Source organism: Rhyacophila brunnea, unplaced genomic scaffold, assembly GCF_057557595.1.
Source record: "Rhyacophila brunnea isolate RB1 unplaced genomic scaffold, BYU_Rbru_1.0 scaffold_2, whole genome shotgun sequence".
In the NCBI taxonomy this organism is placed as follows: Eukaryota; Metazoa; Arthropoda; class Insecta; order Trichoptera; family Rhyacophilidae; genus Rhyacophila; species Rhyacophila brunnea.
The window spans coordinates 16,862,777-16,888,472 of NW_028232859.1; the positions used below are offsets into that span (position 1 = coordinate 16,862,777).

Consider the following 25,696-nt stretch of genomic DNA (forward strand, 5'->3'; position numbering starts at 1 on the left):
TATTTGAACATTTTAGTGAAATAACATACATATATCTAAGTATATATTTATATATACAATGTATAACTACTAAGAATTGATGTTCATAATATTGAAAATACTTCACGTGTTTTCTCATTATTCATGAACTTGTTACGATAATTTATCAGTTGTATGCCACGCCTTAGTTATTTAGAATCTCAACTCTTTGCCTAATAAAAATAAACCATGCTTAAATAAAGCTGACGTGAAAATAATATTTCATTAATTTGCTGAGTGCGGTGTAAATAATTTACGAAAATGGAGCAATTCTGACTTTATTATGTCATAACTGTGCCACTTGATAAAGGGCAGTGGATATTTTAAAACTTTTAAATGAAGAAATATGAGCTAAACTATTGTGTAAAAGTGTAATTATTAGTAGTACAAACTATGTACCGGTAATTAAATTAATAATAGATATCTATATAAATATAATAATATGCATCTTTGCTAATTTAATTTCAGATAATGTATGTATTGAATTTTAGCGGTAACAGAATAAAGCTTCAATACATTGTTTATTTTGCAGCCATATCAATTGTTATTTGTATTTTTAAATTATGATTTATTATTAAGAGAATTCAATTAGTAAACCATCTTCTACTAGTGCCGTTTTCTATCAAAGGTTGGGTACCAAATTACCGTACATCTTCCAACCGAGCCAAATTACCAACGAATTGAATATTGAGCCATTTACGGAGGTTGAATAGCCAAGATAATCTCCTTCTGTTTTTGCTGTATTATATCTTTCCCTGCATTTGAGTTGCAGTAAATCATACACCTGCGCCTGTTGGTACATATTATAAGTTTTCTTAACTAATTGGGTCATCTTAAAATCATCTCATTGGTAATGTGAGTAGCCCAGGAAGGTAGGCAATAGGCAGAAATGTCCAGGTTTCGACTCACTAGACCAATTAATACGGATACAATCTAACATAAACATGTCTCGATTACAGAAGCAATCTTGTATTTGTTCAAAAACGTTTCTTACTGTCTCGATTCTGATCTTGGTCTCATGATCTGGGCTCCAATCTTCCTATAGAGGGTAACCAATATGTTCTACATTGTCTACCCTCTTTGTCGACTCGCCCTTAATATAGAGGTGAACGTTTTCGACCCTTTGCTGATTGATTACCGTTGTTTGCAAATTAAACGACCGCATGCTTTACTAATGTTCATTTACTTTAATCAGTGAAGGTTTTCGACATTATGCACCGACCTTCAGTAGCAATGTATCGTTAGTATAACGGAGTATTGACCCATCTACTATTAATCTGTATACTTTTCTGGATATCGTTGATTCATTTGTAAATAATGAATGATTGTAAATGGTAATTATTATGTATAAGCTGATCGTACGTCCTACAAATTTTCACCTTCTCCGTCATCAGGCATACCAATACCGCCGACTCCAATACAACTGTTTTATTATCCGTCAGTCGTTTTCATTCAATCCAAATATTTTTAGAATTGCCAATAATTTACTATGTTTCGTAGTCTATAAAAGAAGTGAACATATTTGTATTGTGATCTATGCATTTTGGACAAGTGACTAGAGCAGTGGCTCTCACGTTAAATTTAACTGTGACCGCACAATTGACATTGAACATTTTAGTACATATCTATTTATTTAAAAATAATGCAAACGGAAATTTCTCAATACTCCCTTTTTCCAATGCGAACCGCATAGGTGCTTCTAAGTTTTCATCTATCAACTGGCTTCAATATTTGTTTTTTTTATGAAGTATATTACACTGAATGATCTTTCACAGTACACAGTAGTAGGAAAAATCGATAATATTAATAAAGCAATTGTTGCCAATTCTTTGAATTGACTTTATTCTCAGAAATGGACTATTTCACACATAATCTCATCACAAAAACACATTCCGGATTATTTGAGCGTAGAAAGAACTTAAAGACAAGTCATGTGTATTCAACCAATTTCATAATTTTATAAATAAATTTTTGAAATTCTATTATGTAAAGCGCTGGTGGCCACAGAAAAATCCTCTGGTGGCCGCACATGAGAACCACTGGACTAGAGACAGAATAGAGATTCTCAAGAGCTGAAGTCATTCCAAAATTCTTAAATTATATTCTTAAATTTTCCTCTACAGATGACCATGCAGGTGATTCTCGAATACATTAAGAAAATGGGTCACTGAGATTATTACCCTGTATTAATTGCATTGTTTTTAATTATTGGTAGAGAGAGTTGATTATAACCAATATACGTGCAAGTGTCTAGTTGCTTATGAAACAATCGTCATCTCTCCGCTAATGTTGCTGATTATTATGATTTTCCTATTGTTTTTTTTAAACTATGGATTTTATTTAAAAATATAACCTTTCTAATGTGGTATTTTATAATAATAAACATAGCGTGGACGATAGTTAGAGATGGAATTACTTACCTAATGTATTATCTTAAACATCTTAAAATATATAATATATCGAAAGATGTCTTACAAATCTCTGAGGTATTGTGAGAAAACGATTTATTTCTATACGCACGTCTGTGAATATTATATGTATTTACATGATCTATGTGACATTTTCACGACGAAGAGAAATGTTTTGTGAATACTACGGATACAATATGAAAAGTCTGTAGAGAAAAGAATTTAAGGGTTTTAGCGGCACATGAAATATTACGATTGTACGTTTAACTTATTACGTACTTATAATCTTTTGTCAATATAAATACAAATTTAGAAATATATTTTCGAGAAGATACCAATTCGTTTAATTCATTATTTTTCACTACTGACGTCAAATAAATATTTTTTTACTATCTGAAATAAGCTGAAAAAAATCTCGGCTATCTCCGAATAATATCTGGATTAGGATTTATTTTAATTCTAAAACAATGATAAAACCATCATTAATAATATGGTATCGATATACATGAAGACTTTTCTTTGGTAAGTATAGACTAAACGTAATAATAATATATAGTATTCGTGACCTACGGCATTTATTTTTATTAAACATGCACACTTATTTTGTGAATTAATCATACATATTATAATATGTATAAGTCAGCGAGAATTCCTAGCTGTATGACAATTTAGAAAAAAAGCTTGCTAAACAGATACAACTGGAAACATTTTTCGTTTTCAACTAATACAATATCTAACGTGACTTTTTTTAAAATAATGGACATAAGCAAGCAGGTCACACGTTGATAAGGGACGGACCATTGAAAGATTTTTTTCACCTGGGGCGCTAACAAATAGGATTCTTGTGAATGTAAATATTAAAAAAATATATATTTATTGAACATACTTACATAATTTTGAAAAATACTTTCTGAGAAAATATATTATAACCAATAGAAAAAATCTTTTTTGAAAAAAGTAAGTCACCCCGGCAGGGAATCGAACCATGCATCTCCCGGGCTTACGCCCCATCCGCGCATTACCTCTATGCTACGCAGTGACATACTTATTGCGACAAATTTTAACTATTGGCCACTTTTAATACCCACTCATCAGCGCTCTTCCAAATCAAGCTACTTTGGCAATCGATTTTTGTCGTCTTAATAAACAAAAATCCATTGCCAAAGTAGCTTGATTTGGAAGAGCGCTGATGAGTGGATATTAAAAGTGGCCAATAGTTAAAATTTGTCGCAATTAGTATGTCACTGCGCAGTATAGAGGCATTGCGCGGATGGGGCGGCGTAAACCCGGGAGATGCAGGGTTCGATTCCCTGCCGGGGTGGCTTACTTTTTTAAAAAAAAAAATTCTATTGGTTATAATATATTATCTCAGAAAGTGTTTTTCAAAATTATGTATGTTCAATAATTAGAATGGTGCATTCTTAAGTCTTGTGAATTATTCGTTGAATAAAAGAAATAATTAATTATACATATTTATGTTCTTTCCAAATTGGCACCTGTTTATGATTGCTTATGATTATTAAAAAAAGGGACGGTCTACTGTTTGTCTCCAATATACAAAGTCACATTCAGTCTCAAATCATATTAGAGTCATCAGAAACACTCGATGACGACGAGCATTCTTTACATATCATTTAGAGATAACCAAGTTATTCAGAGACACACAAAAGAAAGTGAAAGTCAATATTCATTTTTGTGTTTATAAAGTACTTTTTTGTCTCTACCGTAAAATTAAATTATGTTCCATCGGAGGTTTCAGCAGTTTAACTACGATATGTACACGTGTTTCTTTTAACCTTCAGGTGACTTGTCATGACAAGTGTTTTTTCACATTTCAGTTTCATTGTTACAAATATTATGTTTTCAGCTTTTCACACGCACACCTTTAACTTAACTGTCAAAATGAATAAACATTGCCATTCATCATAGCATCGTAGAGCAAACGTTATTTTTCTCCAACGGCGTGTTAAATTACTCCTCGCTTGTATCGTTGTCATAAGTGCTCTTGAACCTTCTCGGCACATTTCACTTCTACAATATTTTATTCATCTCCTTTGAACCTTCTTTCTTTATTTTGTCGTATAATCTCCTTCAGTATTTCCCAAACTTTCAATATGCTAGTGATATTGTTTGAGTATTCAATGAACATTTTCAACCGTATATCCCGTATTTTTTTTCTCGCGTAGCACAGTTTGAAGGATACTGTTTTATAGAATTTCGGCACATTGGCGATGAGCTGACCTACTTTATATATATATTTAAAAATGGTTTTATACCCCACTAGCTCATTTCAATTATATGATAATGAGCATTTAAAAACTGCTATATCATCAGCAAATTGTAGCTAGTCTTAATTTATTTTGTATGTATTGTAAAAAATATGATTTATTTAATTGACATGTTGAAGGGGGCTTTGTCATCATTGAATATTTGTTACAGCTCCAATGTGATGGCTACGTATATGGTTACATCAGAGATTTCTATAATTTATTAGTTATATTTTAATTTTGGTAACAAATATTATTTTAGATATTCTCAATTTATTATGCGTTTAAATATAAACAAGCATTCATTTTGACAACATTGTCACATCAGAGGTTTTAACAACTCTTCTTTCGACCATGTCCGATCGTAATAGGATTATATGGGCCTCTACAGAGTGGAGGTTTTTATTAACAGATTTGGTTTTTATGAGAAATGGATGTCAGTCACTTGCTCAACCTATTGAGTCGATACTCCGACTTTTACACAAATTGAAAAACAATATATTGTGTACTTTCCAGATCAATCCAGGATTCGAACCTGGGACCCACGACGCTATAGGCCGACGCTTAAGCCACGCAGCCATTGTCAGACTGTTCCGCGCTCAATGACGAGAATATTATGAATAGTCTTGTCAAGTTGATAAAGTTACTAACGTATTATTTTAATGATTTGTGCATATGCATAACAAAATAATCACTACTTTTTTTTATTTTTATATAAAGTTTGGGTCAAAACTACTAATGGTGACTGGTGAGTATCTCTCAACTGATTTGTTTATCAATGATGTACGTATTATTATGAACAATATTTATTTGTAATAATGTAAACAATATCGATTCGATATAATTATAGGTAATATTTTCATAAAATAGCAGTAACTTATTAACCATTAATTATTATTATACTTACTAAAGAAGATAATATAAATAATTCATGCTGATTGCAATCACTCTTAACGTAAACTACCGATATTTTATGGCATCATTTATCATTGGATTAATAAAAATCAATCGACGTCAATCGACGTCATTCGAGTTTATTATTTTTTCATGTCTATTGATTGATCAACTGAAAATAAATATTCCCATATTAACTTTACTAAACTGTGAGTAAGATGATAATATCATAACAATATTAATTACCTCTTAAGTTTAAAAATTGATAATATTGAAGAAACTTATTACAAATAAACAGTTTTCTGCATAACATCTTATTATTTTACAAATAATATTATTAGTTATATATTTCATCACTTATAAATTGAGTTTTTTTTCCGACTAAATGAGTATGTTTATTTTTTAAGTGTAAATTGTACGTATTATATTTTACGTATTATATACGTGAGCTGTCGTACCTGAAAGAATTGGATGTATAGTATTGAGATAAAACAATGACGCATATTTGATAGGTATACTTGATTGATACTTGCACATAATTTATAATTTAACTTTGAATCTTTTGGAATTTTATATAAATATATACGACATGATTGTATTTCAAAATTTTCTTATCTACCTATTTTATTTTATCGTTCCCTTGTATTCCGGTGATTTTATTATGTATTTTTAAGTGTTTATTTACACATGAATTTGATCTTAATGCTATACGGCCATCGGTTTCCGATAAAACACTTGGCCAACTGTATTTGTACTATTTTCCGGACTCGATAAAATTAGTTTTATTTAGTTTAGTGCAAATGCTGTGATTGATGATGTCATGAAATGGTGATTATGGTATCTATATTTAATTAAATTGTCATAAGACCAAATATACGTCATTAGTTATAATATAGCTTTGTGTATATTTTTTAGATTGCTCATTTAGAAACAATGAATGTGTCATTTTTCTATAACATACGTTTTTTTAGCTAGCTGTTCATTGAAAATTGTTGTACACATAAATTGTATTTGTATTAGTTATTGGTAGTCATTATTTTATTGACTGGCGGTATTCGTTATGGTTTTTCTATTTTATTAATAAATGAAATACATCGTTGTATTATAATACTGTAAGCTAGATCAACTATCTATTTTTAAATTTATAGTTAGAACATAAGAAAACAACAGATAGACAAAATTTCAGTGAAGTTGAATTGGCAGCTATAGATTTCTTATTTATAGATTTTATTTAGTTATAGGCATACCCAAAATGGTGCATTTTTGACGTTTTGTTAGAATGAACGTATGACATACTGTTATTTGCACTTGTGATTATTCATCTAAATATTATAAAGTGAATTAGACTTCGTACCTAAAGAATGGAAGAAGGTTTTCTTCAACGTCATTGCCATTTATTTATTTATTTACTATTGAATTCTACTAGGTACGTAAATATGGAGTAAGCATACGAACGTAGAAAGTTTAAACTGCAATTAAAACCAAACTGGCTCAATAAAGGCCAAACGTGTCATTAAAGGTCACCATATAAATAAACATTATATTTTGCCACTAAATACACGTTAAAATCTTTAAACATTTACCAGCGGATTTCGTATAAATGTTTCCGTAATCGCTTTGCCAGTCGGCGGTTGGGAAGGGAAGGCGTTTTAAATATCCCCATTTAATGTTGCTACTAAAAAGTTCTCGGTGCTAAAGTCGTGATTAGCATTTTGATGTTTTCGGTAGGTTCTGATAACTGCTACAGCTTTTAATTCGAAAGAAAGGAGGCTTTTTCAATTTACAATGCGACGGTAATATTACGTGCTTTTGTAGGCGTTCAAAGCTTGTAAAATGTAATCAGGAAATATGTGGCGAATTGCTAAGATAAGGAAGAATCTGATCCATATCAGTAAAATATAAAACTTATACACATAGTTCAAAAGTATCTACCCAAGCATTAAATTAGCAATACCCAAATATAACATGATACATTCTATTATATATGCGTACCCTATCGGGTTGTGTTCCATCTAACATCGAATTTCACTAATTAATAGCTTTTTTTTACAAAATAGCCTAGTTTTTTACATTTACCTGACTGATGATTTAATAAAATTGCATTTTTTTAATTAACTAAATACCTAAGTAAATTTTCTGATAACATTCATAATACTATGGAAGTTAGAAGATTATCGATATTTTTCTATATTTTTAACATTTTTACTTTTAATCTGACCATTTTTTAAAGTAGGTATAGTTCAATAGTTGCAACATATGGTGTTGGTCAGAACTCATATAAAAAATCTCGAGATTCAAATATTTATATATTATCTTGTATATAATATTTTATAAAATATTACACATTAGAAATTTACCAATTAATAATTTGGGTAGATCAATATTACATAGATGGGTAATATTATTTTCCAATCATCATTCACGTGACTTGCAGATATAATGTTAAAGATTATTATGTATTTTTTTCAATATATCGGTATATGTATATAGAATGGATTATAAAATATTTCATAGAGAATAACAATATGTACAATGATATCAATTGAAAATATAAAACAATTGGTGATAGTGTAAATTTAATATATGTACGTATTTATAAAAAAAACATATTTATAAAATTCTAAATATCTTAGGTATCGTTAGTATAAATAAGATTTATTACATTCCTCTAGGTATTATTAGCTCTACAGAAAAATACGCGTCTGTAATTAAATAATACGTAAAACTCAAAAAATATTTTTCACAAGAAAATTAATAATGAACAAAAATAAGTATTATTAAGATAACCTTAACAATTATTTTAAAAAATGTGTACTTCAAAAAGTTTTCTCTAATTTATGATAGCTTTTGGTAATTCTGGGTCATTAAATAATTTTTGAAACGTTAAAAAAAGTGAATAAGATAATAATATTTACGACGCAAAAAATTGCAAGATTAATAATAAAGTATTTAAAATAAGTAAAAAATTCCACAAAAAGACAATTGTTTTACTTTGTCCTAAGAATACTTTCCACAAGTAATTTGCTTAATGAAGATATTAAGGAACTCAGTCGCACAAATGGTAGGAGGGTTTTTTCACTTTTAAAAATGTAAATGTGAAAGAAAATTTTACAGGGAATCCGTTGCAAAAGAAAAATAATCATGCGCCAATATGCAAATTAATGCTTTTTTTTTACCTATTTTATTATATTTCCCAAAAAACTTTTTACACCGTTAAAACAAATTTTAGGGTAGTTCCAGCTGGTGTCGTAAAAAGAAATTAGGTATGTCAATGCTGAAAAAAATAATTCTTACCTGATTTCCAAAGACTCCGATGGCACAGGCCGAAGATACCTGGTCAGGGCCAAACCACACGGCGGCGAGCCGCGCTGGTAAATTGAGGACGAATACTTGGGACACTCCAACCACAGTCTGTCCAAGAAATCCCAACCAGAACATGTCCCTGGGAACGGAAAACACCTTCAACCATGCTCCTATGCAGGTGCCGAGGCCTCCGAGGACGGCCGATGTTCGTAGGCCCTGGAGAATTAAAAAATACATGTCATGTAATAAAAAATATTTGTTTTTTTAAATAGAAAGAAATAGTTATTGTTTTAAGATAAATTTAGTTAAGGGGAGACATGCTCGTCGAAGGTCAAAATTGAGTTTTTATTGTATTTTCAAACCATGATCCTGGACACTCCTTAAACGTTGTAGATAAGTAATCTATTTATATAATTTTGAAGCCTTATTATCCTTTATAGTTATTTTAAACATTTGATGACTGCATAAATTATTTTTGTTACATTAAATAGTATTCTTTTAAACCTCTCGCTCTAATGTTTTAGAATATAGTCATATTTCGGTACATAACTGTGCAGTGGTGTTAAAATTTTTTACATTTATTAATTTTTAAACGCATTTATAAAACCATAAGTATAATTTATTACGAGATAATTTTTGTAAAATTTCACGATAAAAAATTATATTGATAATCTTTGTGATCCCAAATTTGACAAGAATTAGGCATTTTATTATTCAAAAAATCGGCAAGATTAATACATTTGAACATGATTCTAAAGATGTTTATTATAAGCTATGTTTTTGACCATTCAAGTGTGATAAACATCTTATGAATAATGATTGCTTTATAATAATTATTGACCTAAGAATAAGGTAGTGTTTTTTTGAAATACGCCATTTCTTTTGTCATTCCCTAGTGGTTAAGCTACAACATACGGTCGTAGCCATAAATTGACAAACTATAATAAAAGTAGGGAGTAAAATTATGTTAACGCGCGTGTTTGAACATGTACCTAACCGAATTTTTTTTTTTTTTTTTTAAACGGTACATGTTCAAACACACACGTCAATATAATTTTACTCCCTACTTCAATTATAGTTTGTCAATTTATGGTTACGGCCGTATGTTGTATCGTATTTGTAAAAAATCTTAACACCAATGCACAGTTATGTACCGAAATATGACTATAATATTCTAAAACATTAGAGCGAGAGGTTTAAAAGAATACTATTTTATGTAACAAAAATACTTTATGCAGTCATCAAATGTTTAAAATAACTATAAAGGATAATAAGGCTTCAAAATTATATAAATAGATTATCTACAACGTTTAAGGAGTGTCCAGGATCATGGTTTGAAAATACAATAAAAACTCAATTTTGACCTACGACGAGCACGTGGGCCCGTAATAGTATGTTTATTTTTATATCTGGTAGATAAAAACCAAATTCAGATTATTTGGATTGAATAGCTACAACATTCTATTACTTCCAAATTAAATTGTTATTTTATTTTTTATTATTAATTGCTTATATACATTATAAAAAAGGTTTAAGAATGTTGAATTCTTTATTATAAAAAAATATGTATATATATATATTTTGAAAAACTCAGAAACGTACTAAAGAATCGTAGAAAAAAGTCTGACCGAGTAGGACTCAAACTTTCATCATTCACATTCCAGATGAGAGTTCTGTCGTTTCGATTATTCAATGATTTACGCGAAATATTTATTATAACTTTGTTTTGTCTGAGGTAAGTAGTTAAAATTCTGCAGAACCGGGAGGAAATCTTCTTTGTGATCAAGGTAAATCACATTACTAACTTAATCGTAACAAACGTCCAGCGCGAGTCAAATTGTATTATTGACGTTATTGTACTTATCAATAATGATTATTTTTTTCAGTGTTGTATTTACAAGTTGGATTATTTATTATGAGCAAAAAAAAGAAAAATACCTCATGTAGGTATAATATTATATAGAAAATAGATTGCTTCCTGATTGGTGGCATTTGAAGTACCTCTATGTTAAAACGTAGTACTCATAATACAATGAGAATTTATTTCATTATTCACTTACCCGGAAAGTGATTATTGTAAGTTTGAGTTCCACTTGGACTACATTTTTTTTCTAATATGTCTGTTTTTAAAGAGCTTTGTTTTTGTTTTTTTTCTATTATAATATATCTGTAGTAAAATAGACTTTTTATGATTTACCCGTTTGTCTTTATCTCGATATTTTGAACCTACTACGTTTTACGGGTTCAAATCCTCAAGAGACATAGACTAATGATACCTGATAACCTTCCTCTAAGTGTCACATTGGTACTGTTAAGTTTTTCACGATATATTTATTGAGAATTTTTTTGAAAATTAAATTTTATCTGTATTAGTTTGATTTTCTGTAGGTACAATTTAGCCGAGAATAAAAACATTGATTATTTACATACCTATCTAAATATCTATGTTTTTATTTGTAAGTACTTATCTAAGTGCTTGAGTAATCACCATGGATGGATTAAATAAACATCTAAAGCTCATAAAGGAAAGCCAAATTAATCAAATGTTATATAATTATTTCACAATTACAGATGAATGAATATGATTTTCTATAAATGGTTTCATTTCATAAACGAATCAAAGCATAATGGCTGCCAAATCCAATGAAAAATAGATTATCCTGACGAGCAAACTTTAGGAAGGTCGATTTCTGCGGCGAATTATTACAGATCGCTGTCCTCTAAATGTTCAAAACGTTTGAATTATGAAGCTGATTTTCAATTTACGGTTTAAATTGAATTTGGGAAAGTATGTCAAAAATTAATTTAAAACTACTTTTCTAGCAATTTATTAAATATTTTTGAAGCTCTTTTTATTTGAGATCACTAATTTTAGTTCGTTATTAGTTCTGAATATCAACATCATATAATTCACAAAGTTTTTAGAGACAGAATTTATTTGCGATAAAACTCGTAAATGTTATTATATTATGATATAATTAATTTGTTGAAGAAATAATTGAAAGTACTAATATTGTTTATTTTTTGATAAATAAAATGCACGATAGTGTATACATATTATAACTTAGAAAACAGATCATTGTTTAAGATCACGATATCGTCATTTATGATGACAGTACTTCAAAATGGTCTGCTACTTAATTGAATAAGAAATATCATCGATGATGTATGGGTGAATCCATAAGTAGAATACATATAAAGGAAATTTCTTTAGGTGATAGCAGACAGGGCTTTGTGTAAGGTGGTTGTTTCCTAATTATTGTGGATACCACTAAATATTTGTTGCGTTGGTTCGTAGATTATTGCTCTAAAATGGTACGTAATATCGTAATTTTCAACATAAGATTTAGTTGATATAACTGAATTTAATATCTATTTTTAATAATATTAGATATTCAAAAATGTTTTTATTTTGTATTTTGCCGCCATCTGAATTTGATGCCCGAGATTTATGCACTTCGGCATTACTGCTTGAAGCGGGGAAATTCCTTATCGCCTGTATCGTTGCGTTAGATAAGCTCTCTAAGAAAAAGGCGGAGTCAATATATAATGATTCCATAAAGTACCTATTGATTTATACAGATGGCATGGTTGTGATCGAAAAAAAAATAGGCGCATACACATAACATTATCACTCCTTTGGAGGATACTAAAAAAAGATCTACATGTCAATATGCAGAAGAAACATTTAAATTGTACACTTCCATATTTGCAGAGATATACTGTGGAAGTAGGCAGGTCATGCGTTGCATAGAGGTGGCATATTATAAAGGGCGGCGAATAAAGGAACGAATACAAATAATAAAATGCCCATTGTAATTCTACTTAATGGTTAAACTTTGCCTAACGACGTCACTGCACATTTGAAAGCATAATTTGTTTAAATTACATGAAAACCAACATATCCATAAAGAAAGTGATGAACCTATGAATCACCAATAAACTAAAGCGTAGGAATACGGCATTCATCGCGCCGAGTCAATTCAGGCTTAAAAAGGTTTTGGATATAAAATTATCTGAAGAATACATCGAGTTATTATAATTAATATGTTAAGGACGCGAAGACTTTACGTCGACCACGTCGTCAAATAAAATGGATCTAGAGCAGTGATCGCTAAACGGTCGCTCGCTAGCTACCGGTAGCTCACGTAGGATATTTTGTCATATTTATAAATCTCAAATTTTATTATTGGAATCCGAAATGTAATTCCAAGTTTATTTCGAATTGCGCTCAAAATGAAGGCATTGTTTTGTTCTACCTACTTTATGTAAATCAACTGTTTCCGCTATGACGGCGGTTAAAATTAAATATAGAAACAGACTCACAGATGTACATCTCGATAATTGCATTTGGACGGGAGTGATAAGCTACTCACCGAGAATTAAAAAATATGGTGGAAAGTGAATGCCATTTTTTTCACTAATTATTTTTACTTTTACTCACACTTCTTTCAAAATATTTTTCAATTATTATTTAGTTAATAAATAAATAATTAAAGTATGTACGCATTTAATGTTTTATTGGAAGTTCGATGTCCTAATTTATTTTAAGTAATATTATAATGATTTTATGTATGTTACGATAAAGGACGATGATAAAAAAATATAAAGAATGAGTATGTATAAGTAGCTCACATCCTTATTGAGCTTGGAGACCACTGATCTAGAGCTATCCATAAGGTATATGAAGGAGCATTATCCCGCAACCATCACGGGTCGTCACCGGAAGATATGAGCGACCAAGTAAGGTTCAGAGAGGCTGAGTATGACCTATTAGAGAGATGCATGGAAGACGGCTGTGTGATAGACCATAATCTGAATTATTTATAGCGTCAAGTTAAACAGGTATTTATTTAGTAGATTTCCGTTTTACACGCGCTTGCAACGACCGAGCGGTAACGCGTCGGCTTATTGAGTCGTGAGCAAGGCCCCCACAAGGGGGGGGCTGACAGGGCTCTAGCCTGAGGGCCCAAGCTCAGGAGGGGCCCGGCGAGGCCAGTCGACCAGATAAGTGAGATAAACACACAATAAAAATTTGCTTTAATAGTAAAAAAGTCGCCTGCGGCGCTAAATTTTTTAATTTAGTATCGACACTCGACAACTCCTTAATTCAAATGGATGTATTAAAATATACAACAAAAAACACTAAAGAGGTATACACATTAATTTTACCGCGTACACCATTTGGAAAACGCTACTGTAGAGCATCACACTGCCTTTATCCTTAGAGATAAGTAGAGGGGCCCGCCAAAGATTCTAGCATGGGGGGCCGGTTCAGGATGTGGGGGGCATGATCGTGAGTCTCGGATTTGAATCCCGGGTCAGGAAAATTTACATGTTGTTTTTTAATGTGTGTTTGAACCCAGAGTATGGGTTTAATACTTTAAACAAGTGGCTAACATCCATTCTCGTAAACCAGAAATCCGCTAAGAAACCTCTTCATGAGGCAGCCCAGATCTACATACCAAGATTGTTGGGTCAATTGAAAAAAACGTCATCATAATAATTGTATTAAGTTCTATAAATTTTAATTGGTTGCCAATTAGAGGTTTAAGCAATTTTAAGACTATTGCTGTAATGTGTATGTTTGCGATTTTTTGAAAACATACAAAAACGTTTAAAACTATAAAAGAGTCTATTCTTCGATACTTACTTACTTGTGGTGTGAATTTAAGTGATATATTATATTTATTTTCCGAAGTGCCAAAAAATGCATGTTAATAATAAATTTTCCAAGATAATAATGCGTGTATAGAGAAAATATCAAATTACTTACATAATATATCAAATTCAACTGAAAAGTATTCTAACCTGTATAAGTGAAATTATAGTCTATTTTTAGAGAGGATCTGAACTCTCAACCATCCACTTATTGAACCAAGTTAACATAATGTCGCATGCAGCCAATCATTGAAAAGGCAACGGTTGGAAATAGCAAGATCACAAAGGTCGGTATATTTTATACTTGAGCCGTACTTCAGATTTCTATTCAGTGATTGGAGTAGGGCAAAAGAAAATAGGGATGATTTTGAGGAACTACCAAATCTACATAAACTATCTAACCTATTGTACAACTTGAGAACACTGTAAGCGGAGAGAAAACTATTTTCTGAGAATATTATACAAACACCCATTTAAATTTAACCCAATAATATTTATTTTAAGTAATTTGTTGACGTAAAAATAAACGGATCGTAGAAATTAATTATTTTAGACTATCGTTAGGATAATCAAATATAATTTATTGATAGATATTAATGTAAATTATGATAATTTTTATTCATTAGAATTTAAAAATTTAGCAATCTAAATTATATTTGACTCACCGATTGTGTCTTTGTCAATTTCAATCATAATAAATTATGAATGGTCTAATTGTAAAAAACTCAATTCGTTATGTAATACTTATTATTAAATAAAAACAATCATAATCTTTTTTAAACTTATTGATTTTTTTTCATATCATAATCGTATTGAAATTGTTTTATCTTATTCATAACTAATATCAAATAATGTGATTTTTTTATCTGTAGACATGGTTTTTCTTATCATTTTGACCGTAAAATGAATATTAAATTGTTTTTTTTATTCATAAATCTATCTTTAATACTAAGAAATTATACAATATCATATTATTATAGTTCGCTACATTAATTTGTCGACATTTTTAGCTGTATTTTTGTCGTTTTAAAATTAAAAGAGGGAAATTATTTGAACGTCCCAAAACGGCAGTCAATTTTTTGTAATAAATTAAAAAAGTGTTGAGATTTTCATAAATTAGTAAATAATCTAACTGATATGAGAGTTCAAAAAAATCATACTAATTTAAAACTAAATTGCGTATAATAAAGGTAATGGTTTTTAATCTCCACACCATTTTTAAAATATTATAAAATGTATATATATATATAAATAGCCTACATCAACAGTGGCTTATTATAATATGAGTAGATTATGTTGACCTCAAACAGCCGTTATAGCGCCCACTAAAACGTCCGTTACTTTAGGAAATCCCTTTCAAAGTTGGTTTCATTAATTATTTCACTCTATTATCAAGGTGGCATACATATAATGTTTACCCATATAATGGGCATCTAATGCCACATGACATTGATGTATTTTGAGAAAAGGGGGTCGCAGTCTGTAGCCTAGTTGTTTTCTGGCAGAAAATTAACAAGACTGATAATCTATTTCAGAAAAATCAAATTAAACACCCTTAAATGAAAACATTTTTATGGCTATTTACAGATACGTCATTCGACAAATCATCTGAAAACACACAGATAATCGCATTAATGGTAAATAAATAAGTCACTTACACTTTGTTGAAGATATTATCACCTCCTCAAAAGATACGCATGACCTACAATCCTACAGATTGTGCTACAAAAACTAGCAGAAAAAAACACCGAGAGTAGATGTGGAGATAAATGTCTCGAAGACAAAAATCATGAATGATAAACTATTAGCATTACGCAAATACTTATTGTAATCAATGGTATCTCGATCACGTCTATAATTAAATTGTTTATAGATGGTAGTATACATGACAAAACTCCATTCAGACGTTTGGGCATCATCTTCAAGAGCGACTTCCCATTATATCTCAGGGTGGTAAATTCTTGCTTCCAGTGCTCATAAATGCAGGCTTAATATATTATTATTTTAGTAACAGAAATCTAGAAATGTTGCATAACATGGTTATGTTAAGCATCACGCGCAAATATATAAAACGATTCGAACGTTTTAAGGAGCAATTGAGATTATGCGACGGAAAACTCATTCGCTGCCGACCTTTTAATTAATATTTAGTTACCAAATTTAAATAATATGCTAATTATATCTATTGGCCACCTGATGGGCAACACACCAGTTGCGTTGGACGCAGTGACGCAGGACGGGCCTCACACATAGCTCATACACAGGATGGGCACACATGATGGATGCGATAACGGCACCCTAAGGATATAAATTGACGGAAGGCCGTCCCAAGGTACACTGAATTGACAAATATAAGATTCAAAATATATGTGGCAGCGAAGTGAAATATGCTGATTTTGGTAACGAAATGCAATTATGTAAATCAACTACGAAAAACTTCAATCACAATGAAATATATCAGATACTTTATATTTTGATTAAATAAATTCAAAATCATAGCGATTCATGCTAATTTCATCGACCATAGTGCAATATTAAAATAAATAATGTTGACTATATTAGGAGATAAATCGATCAAAAAGTTTTAGTTATAAAAGAATGTGGTATTTCTATAAATATATAAAGAGTAATGGAATAAGACAATACATCAATTAAAATAATATAACACAATATAAAGTACTCAGTGGCGTGTTTAGGGACTAGTTCCGAGGCACTATCTGATTATATTATGATGATCAAATCTGATAATATGAGTGATTTACTTTTTGTGTAAAAGTCCGTATCTGTTTGAGTGGCAATATTATATGCTCTTTTTATATTTCAAGGGATTTTGTTATGCTTTGGTTAGGGCTTGGTCAATTTGTGAGAAAAAAGTACCCTTTTTATTATTTTGGTATACTTTAATGATTGAATGGCTAATTTGAACTGCTTAGAGACCCCTTTTAAATCATTTGACGCCACAAAAAGTAGTTAATTAAAATAATTTTATAACGTTACGAGCCAGTCACTCTCGCTTAAAAACATATTTCCCAAGACTAACTAATATTATAATTTAAAAATATATTTTTTAATCGTGAAAACGTGGCTGATACTAATATTTTTTAAAAGCAGTATTACCACAGGGCAGATTCTTCGTATGTTTCCTGAGTATTAAAATACTAAAGTAACCACCTATATAAAATAAATCACTTCTAATTGTGAATCCATGTTAACAAAACTGTCAGTTGAGAATATTCATTTTATGGGGGTAGTATACTGCCCTGCTAAGTAAAAAGACAGTGTTTTTGATTTTGATAAAATGAGAACCAGAGCTATATACTACATTTTCTTTTATATTATGTAAAAATATTTGGTTCTTTTAACATAATCTCTAAATATACACTATTTACTTAGAGATTACGTCAAAACAATACAATAATTTTACAAAATATAAGACGAATAGTAGTTTAAGACTTGGGTTCTTATAAAACTAAAAACACTGTATTTTTGCTTAGCAGAGCAGTATAGTAATTCCTTAACTGTCGACCATCGAACAGATTTAAACATAAACTTACTAATCATGGCAAATTCTCCCTTTTAATGGTTAGTTTGCCATTGATTAAATATGCTATAAAATATTTTTTTCCTATGCTGATATGTTCAACGAACTTACGGTTATCTATTGATAGTCAGCAGTCAGCACACACTATATGATTAATGTCAAACGATATCTGACTAATAATTAATATACAGAAAATATACAATTCTAAGACTCAGTCTTAATAGTTTGTTGACCCGCAGCGTATAAGTTTTCTTTTTTGCTTGCTCATGTAACAAGTACAAGAGCACTAAGAGGATTTGTGTTGAGATAGGTCTGTATAGATTTCTGAAGTCAAGAATCTTATTTCAAAGTTATCGCCTTACTTTAACGCAAGGAAACTTATGATATTTTTAAGATACTCGTAAATGTTTTCCAGAACTGGAAAAAGAAGCTAATTTGATTCTAGAGTGAAATTGAAACCAAATTAGGTAAGAAGGTTATATCCATACTAATATTTTTTTCAGGTGGTAAAATGTTTTTTCTTTTCGAATTGTTTTCGTATTTATCTAAACAGAAACTCTTAAATTTATTGGATCATGCCCTTTACAATCTAATAAACTCAAACAAGAAAACCCTCTTCTAATAATCGCACGATAGAGACGAATATATAAAAAAAACTAAGTTTATTGTATAACGGAGAAAATCCTTTATTTTGATCGATCGATATGTAAACTTAAAGTAACCATTATTCAGCTCGAAGTCATTTTCATTGAATAGGTACTTTTTTCTGTAGAATAAAAATAGATACTATCTTAAGATAAAACATTTGATCGTATTAAATTTTATGGTTATTCAAAAGACAGTTATGTATAATGAAATAATTAATTATATTAAATAAGTAATATAAAAAAAACGACACTAAATATTACGCAATGAAAATAAAGATATTATTTTTACTTAAATAATATTTCAATAAAAACAATTTACCATATAATATATTGTAAAGATGTTTCAGTGGATTAATAAGATTATCTTCATTTAATACAGTTTTTCCGTGGTAACAGTTAATAGCGAAAACATTTTCTTTTAGAAACCGATTAATCAATTTGTCAGTATCTCAGTCGATTATTGAAGAATTTCGACGATAAGGTCTATAGGTGAAACAAATATTATCTTTTAACTACACATATCGGCAAAAAATATAATAAATTTATCTTCTCACGAAATCTATGAGTTATTATAGATACTTACCTATGTGAAATAATAATAATGATTGTTATTTAATTACCATATAGATTTAGTAGTATCTTTGAAAAGTGATGTATTATTGCAATAAGGTGTAAGCACAGGTGTTTTAAAGATATATTATAAATCTGTAAAACATTAAGTTGTACAACTTAAAAGGCTTCATTCATTGTAGATATAAAATTATAGTTAATTTTACTTATATTACAGAATTGGCCAACAGGGTGATATTATTTGAATTAAATTTTAGTGCAACAAGCTGAATTAATTACTTTCTATACAACCAATATGACGAGTGTGATAACCCGGAGAAGTCGAATGTCATGGGTCTCAGGTTTAAATCCTGGGTCTGGCAAATACACATATTGTTTTTCAATGTGTGTTTGGAGTCAGAGTATGGGTAATGGACCTAATAGGTTGTGCATATCGATACCACAGTTCAATAGGGGAACAACTCAAAATTTAAAGGTTTTGAGTTAAAAATGCCATTTGATGTAGAAAGGTCTTCTCTTTATAATTCAGTAAAAAAAATAGTGAAAAATTTCTTCAATGTGTCATAAAATCGAATAACCCTTTCTGAGATTAATTTGTAATTCCGTTATATAATCAAATTTATTGGCTAATTCCTTATTAAAATATACAATTTCATTGTGCATTGATGAATTCCACTAAATTAAATATAACAAACATACACTCTCATCGAAATCAAGGCTTTAAAATTAAAATGAGAATTACTGTAAAAAATTCAAACGCCATTATCTTGGAATAAGGTTTTATGAGTTGTTCCCCTATTGAACTAGGGTATCGATATGGTTAACATCTCTTTCTCGTAAAAATGAAATTCTGTGGAGGCCCATGATCTTCTTAGGATCATGGTAAAAAATAGCTATTAGCCAATGCGTCATAGTGTGGATAAATAAGAACATTAAGTAAGTTCTTATGTAATCTGAAAATAAAATAATAAAAAATCATAAATTTAATATATTTAATACGCCCACATAATATATGAAATAAGTAATATATCAACCTTTATGGTGCTATCAAATAAGTTAACCGCATGACACAAAGCATCATATCCGTCCTGTGATGTGGTAGCATGAAGACTGATTTAGTTATGAGTAATATTGATGAGAATATGAAAAATGATACTTGCCGGTATAGACGGATTGTAAACGGAGAAGTTAAAGAAACACTTTACTAAAAGAACAATCTTTCTCCAACAACTAACTCTCTTTACTTGTTCCTGTGCAGTGTCCGTTTTTCAATTTTATACTCTATACATACGGTAGTCATCTATAGATCCATTTACTGGTAGCGAATTTTAGGGTAACCCTCCTCTTAAATATTACTCTCCATATATTATCAGTTCATGGATGTTTGTGTAGTATATGACCTTGCCAGCGCAGTTATTTGACCTTGATTAATTTAACTGCGCTGTTTAGACGTCGTTTAGATTGCCGTGCTCAGCACTGCATTGTTTCCTCCAAATTAATGTAATCCTTGATTAGCTCAAAGATTTAGTCAAGGATTTTCTTTAAAAACTGTTTAGGGAGGGTTATTTCGCAAATTTCATATCCAGGGTATCTAAGCATATATAAGGACAGGCTTGTTTAGTGTATTTAAAGTTTTTGGTCCTCGAGGGAGTAGACGGGACATAAATGTCTTAATATACTGAAGTAGCTTTTGTTAATTGATGTGATTATCTTTTTAATATCCTCTATAATGGTGGTCATATAATGTTAGTGATATTAATGTCTCAATTCACAAAAGACACAAGGTAAACGAAACTGTCAACTGTATAAAACTTTTACATAGCTACATAACAAATGTCCAATTTAAGAGCGGGTTCTCGTAGTGTGATCAAGACGACATCATATTATTTTATAATGCCTGCCTTTGTTATTTTATAAAAAATATTAGGTAAAATAAAATATTTTCTTTAAAAACATAAAAAACTAAGTTGTTTATACAGAGAAAGGTGAGAATTGCATACATTTAAACTTGCGTAGGCCGTAGAAGCGTAGAGATGTTTGTGAATTAAATAAAGAAAAAAATTATATGCAGAATATAATGTAATAACATGTGATATTACATTAAAAAATAGTATTATACATTTTTGATTCCATCGTTTGTTCAGGATTATTTTGTCTCTTCGATTCTCAGTTATCTGTTGTTCTCCTTCCGTTATTCACCAGCAACAGTTTTTGGCATCCTTACCCACATTATCTCCTCAACGAAGTTTAGTGGGCTTCCATTAAGCATCTTTTGTGAGGTTTGCGAGCCATTTATTCGTTGGGCGGAGTATTTTTATGATAATTGACTCAAGGTCTCGAAAGTAAAATATATTTCACACTGTTGTTGTATTCTTCATACTCATACATTATTCAGGGGATTCACAATGTATCGCAGAATTTCCTTTTTGAACCATTAACATTATCTAGGATTCACCTATATAGTGTTGCTAGATTTCAAAATCAGCCAAGTCCACCTTTAGGTATTTTTGATTTTTTTGTGAATTGCTGAAGACCTACTGCTTTCTTACATTTCTGCATTATCGAAATGTGGAACTTATTAATTTTAAATATTCTATAATCGAAATAATATAAACGTTCACCCTCGTGACTATGTACCTACTTGAGAAAACAAAAAAGCTGTTTTTCTCCTATTCGTCCATTATGAAACCACTAAATTAGTTATGTATATTCCCAGAATTAGTAGGAGAGAGAATAATGTTATATCCTAATAATATAAATCATTAAGTACAGTTAGCTTTAAGATTGATCCATAAATTTAAAAAATAAATTGAATCTAGAGATTGAACGAATACAAATGCGGTGATGATAAAGTTAAATACATCGATTTCACTTTAAATAATATATGATTATAAATTCTACCCTTATGTTTTCAATGTAATGTAAATGAGTTTTAATTCTAAAATTATTCTTTATTACAATGTACGCCAAAAAAGATGTTATTTTTATTAATGTCTGAAGGAATGAAACTACAATTTTCTTAACATTGCTATTAAAATAATAACAACATTTTACAGACATGAATTCATGGAAAGTAGCCCGATGTTAAGAAGAAAATGCTTATAATTTTGCATGTAAAGTAGCAATATGTTTGAATTCTGTTTAGGTAGTAGATAGTAAGTAGGTACCTACGTAGTGATGTGAAAACTGCGCCTAACTTGTTTTAAAAATTATATATCACACCTTCAATCCTCAGATCTCCATTATGATCATTAGTTTATGTTGTTTTATACTCAATAAAAAATATAAGTTAAAGAAAACGTGTACGTTATTAAAGTTAATTTACACAGACGATATATTACATTTAAGCTTTCCGCCAATGCCAAAGAGGGCGCGAAAAACAAGAAATTGTGATTCCCTTGTGATGCAGGGGAGGCTTTCACATTCTGTTTTACAGAAAACTCTCGCGTTCAAGAGGAAAAACAGGAGTATTAATCAGCCGAGAGCGCCGCTTTTCCCTGATTCACTCAAAAACAGACGCAAAGAAACAAAAAGCTTCCTTTAAAACCGACGCTCGGAGTGGATAAAAAAACACGACGAGAATTACAATGAATAACAAACCATTGTTTTTGGTCAAGCTTGATTTGCACTAACGCGCTATTCTTTGTTTACTTAAGTAGTTCATTAAATAACAATGAAATATATATTTTAATATTAAAAAAAACCTTTCATATCACAGCGATTTAATTAGTTAAATTAAGTAGGTGTTCCGAATGAGTAACGATTTCGAATTAAGAAATCGTTACAATTTTATTTAAAAATATTATTATAAAATGATAATAGTTAATGACATCAAAAACTATCTAAGGATTTACTGTTTTTGCATTACCTATATAGTTTTATTAAAATTTATTTCTTGACACCGGTTGCTCTTCGTGATTAGGATATATATCTATATTTATTTATTAACATACGATTTTGAATATATCTATGCTTTAAATAAAATATACAATAATATTTTGTTTAAAAAAATTAATCGACGATAAAAAATCAAATATTAAACTCGATGAATGTATAAAAAAATTAGGTACATTACCGTGATGTTCGATAGTTTTGACATAACAACTGATGTAGAAGTACTTACTGTCGTCAATAGTAACTGTAAAAATAATACCATTACCCTTGCATAATTCCTGCGTACAAGAAGAAATCACACCTGCGCATATTCATGATTGAATGGTTCTCCTCAAGGCAGACTATAGATGACCTTGGGTTCTACTATAGTAGTTCACGCCTACAAGAAAAATTACTGATGGATCGTCTATTGTGTTATTATTTTATATGAGTATAAAATTTAATATTTAAAATATAACTACATCAAGAATATCGACTTGGTTATTGAAGTTATAATTCTTTAGGCGCGTTTGGAAAATCAGATGAGAGTGTTTTTTTGGCTTGTGACATGTAACACATAATTTATTTTTTCACAGAAAAAAACACACTCGATTGGATTCGAACCAATGATTGTTTGGTTATCAGCCGAACGCACAACCATTACACCACAGAATGATACTGCATCTTGACGATTATACAGTATAATATTATAGCTTAGAATTGTTCCGTTGCTAGGCAGCGAATTTATTATTGTCGGCCATTTGCAATTCCTTATGTATCACAAGTTTTATTTTTGTTTTGTTACGCCAAAGAAGTATAACTTCTAACGCGCGTACATAAGTAGGTACACACACCGATTTTTTAAATTATTATTCTTACACTTATGTCAACCTTATTTTAGGTTCTTGTGTATTTTTGTACAATATAAATAAAATTGTCTGTACGCAAATAGGATGAGTATTCTGGAAAAAGAAAAATGACTGAAAAAAAAATTGAATGACCCAAGAAGATATCGAATATAAATCTGAATAAATATGGATTCGGAGATTTATTTATCTGATACCGAGCACACGACGTGAATCTTTTGTATCAGAAAAATCCTAATCCAATTATGATTTCCTAACGGAAATATATTGGGTGTCTCTCCTTACAAAGTGCGCAAAATAAATAACCAAGAAAACACGGCACGTAATTGAAGGAAGCAGTTGCCTCGGGGTTTATAAAAAAACGCGTTTGATAAAGAAAAAACGTCAAGGAAGGAAATGGGTTAAATAATTCAACGAACCCGAAACGCGCCTAGCCTTGTGTTGTGTTGGGAAAGGAAGTAGTAATTGTCTACGTGTTTGAATTAAGTGAAAAACTTTTAGCTGAAAAAGAAGAGTCGTAAAACTTTAGGATTGAATGCGCATGCGCGCTTCATTTGAGTTTAAAAAATGTCAAGAAATTTTCTGGGTAAAGCTATTTTATTGTAAAAGAATTAGTAACTAAAATACTTTTAAAACTAATACTCTTTTTATTGATTTTTATAGTATAACTATAATATTATCACAGGATATGAGAACGCTCATTTTGGTATCCATAAAACACGTAGGTAAAACAAGTCTTATATCTTTAGTAGACGTTACACATTTGAAATTTTAACCGCTGATAATAGATATCATGAAAATATCCTTGAATTGGAAAAACAAATTGATGATTTCTCCGTGTAAGAAAAGGGGAAAGCCCCTGGTTTTTATATAGGCACAATTTAATGTTTTCGATTGTTAAAACATTAAAACTGAAAACATAGTGTCAGTTTATTAATGATGACAAAACCATTTTGTAGTTTGAGTTTACTGGAGAATTTTTTTTTGAAGTTATACTTCTTTTGGCGTTTGGAAAATTAGATCAGAGTGTATTTTTGGCGTGTGACATGTAACATATAATTTATTTTTTCACATGAAAAAAATCGCACTCGATTGGATTCGAACCACGATTGTTCGGTTATCAGCCGAACGCACTGCCTTTACACCACAATATGATAATGCAATCGTGACGATTATACAGTATAATATTATATAGTTCAGAATTGTTCCGTTACCTAGGCAGCGAATTTATTATTATATGTACGAAGAATTGTTCCGTTGCCTAGGAAGCGAATTTATTATTGTTGTTAATTTGCAATTCCTTACGTAAACAAACTATTAAACATCACAGTGGCAGTTGTTACTTTAAAAATAAAAACAACGATAAATAATTATATAATTTAGTAATATAAGTTAAAATGTATAGAAATAAACCAACGGAATTTCAATAAGCGGTCCTTTTTCTTGAGTGTGAAATTTAACAAGATAATTAAGAGCAGCGCTCGAAATGGATCGGAACGCACCGGAGCGCAGCTCCTGTTCGTGAATTCCTCGAGATTATCGCTTCGTCTCGTGGAAAAATGAAAAATTGCATTAGGATTCGTGAATTAATCATGTACATATTTAAATATAACTTTTAAAGCGTATACGAAACTGAAAACTTAACTCA

General features: G+C 30.2%; 1 protein-coding gene across 3 annotated transcripts in view; it reads right to left on the reverse strand.

Annotated features, from left to right (window-relative positions):
• The window catches only part of HisT (Histamine transporter), a 154,671-nt gene that overhangs the window by 56,724 nt on the left and 72,251 nt on the right, over positions 1-25,696 (reverse strand). For all 3 annotated transcript variants that reach the window (XM_085946346.1, XM_085946347.1, XM_085946345.1), the window contains exon 3: positions 8,882-9,106. In XM_085946346.1, coding sequence (XP_085802472.1) covers positions 8,882-9,106 — 225 coding nt within the window. The remainder of the gene's footprint in view (positions 1-8,881; positions 9,107-25,696) is intronic.